Raw genomic sequence first — 2,247 nt, 5'->3', positions numbered from 1 at the left:
CGCAGTCGTACACCCTGTGGGCCCCGTCGGCACTGTAGGGCCCGTTGTGCCAGTAGGACGAGTCGCAGACCGTCTGCAAGGAGTTGATTTCGGATGCAGAAGAGTTGGCATCCCTCCTCTTGGACCGCTTTCTGTTCCTCAGGATGAAAACCAGCATGCCAACCACCGTGAATGCAGAGGTCACAAAAACCAGCAGAAGCCCTGGCACTAGCACCGAAATAGAGACCCGGCTGGTCTCCAAGTAGGAGTTGGAGTGAGTACCTGTCTCTGTCAACCCGGTGCTGTTTTTGTTAGTGGAAGTTAATGTGGGCGAGATTTTTAACTGAGGGCAAATCACATCATTGGAGAGAGACTCGAAATCCTCCTTGAAGAAATCTTCAGGGGACTCACACCTCAGGTCGCTCATAATCACCTTGGGGCGAAGCATCTCTGCCCACTGTTTAAAAGGCACGATAGGGCAAGTACAGTCCCATGGGTTGCCGTGCAGGTCGATCTGGGTGATGGAGGTGAGCTGGTCCAGCACCCCCGCCACCGGGAGGTACATGAAATAATTGTTGTGTATGCTCAGCTTGGAAAGAGAGACCCCGGCGAACACGTCTACTGGGAGAGACCTCAGCAGATTGTTGTTGAGGATGAGGACTCTCAGTTTGGGCATCGCATTGAAGGTGCCAGGCATGATCATCTGGATCCCATTAAACTCCACGTTCAGATACTCCAGGTTTTGCAGCCCAGCAAATTTCTCCCGGGACAGGGTGTCTAAGTAGTTGCTATCCATGTAGAGCCATCGGAGATCAAAGAGGTTCTTGAAAGTGTTATTCTCAACGGTGGCAATATTGTTGTTGCCTAGATCGAGTAAATTAAGTTTTCGGTAATCCAGAAAGTGGGATTTCCTGATGGTGTGTATTTTGTTGTCTCTCAGAAACAGCTCCTGCACATTGGACGGCTTGGGCTTCAAATCCACCAAGCTGCTCACATTCCTATCATTGCAATTAACTTTTAAACCTGAGCCAGGGATCTGATCACAGCTGCAGATGTGCGGGCAGGAAAAGGTAGCTGGTAGCTTGCTCTTCGCACTCACTGTCGACACGGCAGCAGTGGGTTTGGTCTTGATTTGCCAGTTGACAGGAATCTTTGTACCTCCGTTTGGAGCAGATCCTGGCGTGGCAGGGTCTTCTTTGCCATGTATTTTAAAGGGGGTTGGAATGGGACCAGGATCGCAGGTTTCCTCTTCGGCAGGGGGAGCAGCTAGGCTGGAATCTACTCTGTTCTTTTTACACAGCTCCTGCTCTGTGGTCTCATTTAAATCTTTGCCCTGCAACCTAGTGGGAGCTTCACAAATCACTCTGCCGATCAAAGCGTTTTTAGGTATGTTTTCCAGCCATTCTTTCAACGACAGCAGATCGCAAGTGCAGTCCCAGGGGTTATCCTCTAGCAGGATTTCAGCAATGCCTGGGATCTGCTCCAGGACCTCCTCGTAAGGCAAGGTTTTAAGACGGTTTCCCCGGAGGTCGAGGTGGGTGATCGGCACATACTGAAACACGTTGGGGGGCAAGGTGCTGATGAGATTGTCATTTAAAATCAGCACCTCTAGCTTGTTTAAGTCCCTAAATGCTCCCGGGTCAATATCCCGCAATAGATTAAAATCTGCCTGGAGGTATTCCAGATCGTCCAGCCCCAGGAAAGTCTGCTTCCTGAACGATTTGATCTTGTTGTTGTTTATGTGCAAGCGTTTCACCAGCTGCAGCCCAAGGAAAGCCCCAGGAACAATCTCATGCAAACCGTTGTTTTCCATGTGCAAACTGACCGCATTGTAAAAGTTAGCAAACTCATTAGGGAAAAGTCGAGTCAGGGAATTGCCATGCAGGAATAAATGGTAAAATTGGGAAGTTGGGGCGGTGAAATGTTGCAGGCTGGTAAATCCCTTTTTCTCACAGTCTACGTGCAAATCCCCTTCTATCTCGTTGCAGGCACAGATCTTCTCTTTGCAAACGTCCCCTGTAACGTTTCCAGCAGCAAAACAAAGAGACGTCTCCAGCAACAGAATCCAAAGCAGCATTTTTAAACCGAGCAATTCATTCCCGATCTCATCACAAAGTAACAGCAACCATCCTCCTCACACGGAAAGCAATTCCAGTTCATTCAATACATGAAATGTCCGAACCACCAGCAAAGGGGGAGGAAAAAAAATGTATGTGGGGGAGCAGGGAGGGTCGGCGGAGGGGGGGGGATGCTTTCTTTTCTCCTCTC

At 49.5% G+C, this 2,247-nt stretch overlaps 1 protein-coding gene across 1 annotated transcript in view; it reads right to left on the bottom strand.

Annotated features, from left to right (window-relative positions):
* The window catches only part of SLITRK1 (SLIT and NTRK like family member 1), a 4,921-nt gene extending 2,680 nt beyond the window's left edge, over positions 1-2,241 (bottom strand). The window contains exon 1 of the mRNA XM_008632430.1: positions 4-2,241. Within this exon, the coding sequence (XP_008630652.1) occupies positions 4-2,056 (2,053 nt within the window). The 5' untranslated portion in view covers positions 2,057-2,241. The remainder of the gene's footprint in view (positions 1-3) is intronic.
* Between the last annotated feature and the right edge of the window lie 6 nt (positions 2,242-2,247).

Source organism: Corvus brachyrhynchos, unplaced genomic scaffold (assembly GCF_000691975.1).
Source record: "Corvus brachyrhynchos isolate BGI_N302 unplaced genomic scaffold, ASM69197v1 scaffold12, whole genome shotgun sequence".
Taxonomy (NCBI): Eukaryota; Metazoa; Chordata; class Aves; order Passeriformes; family Corvidae; genus Corvus; species Corvus brachyrhynchos.
This window is presented reverse-complemented; position numbering and strand designations above follow the sequence as displayed.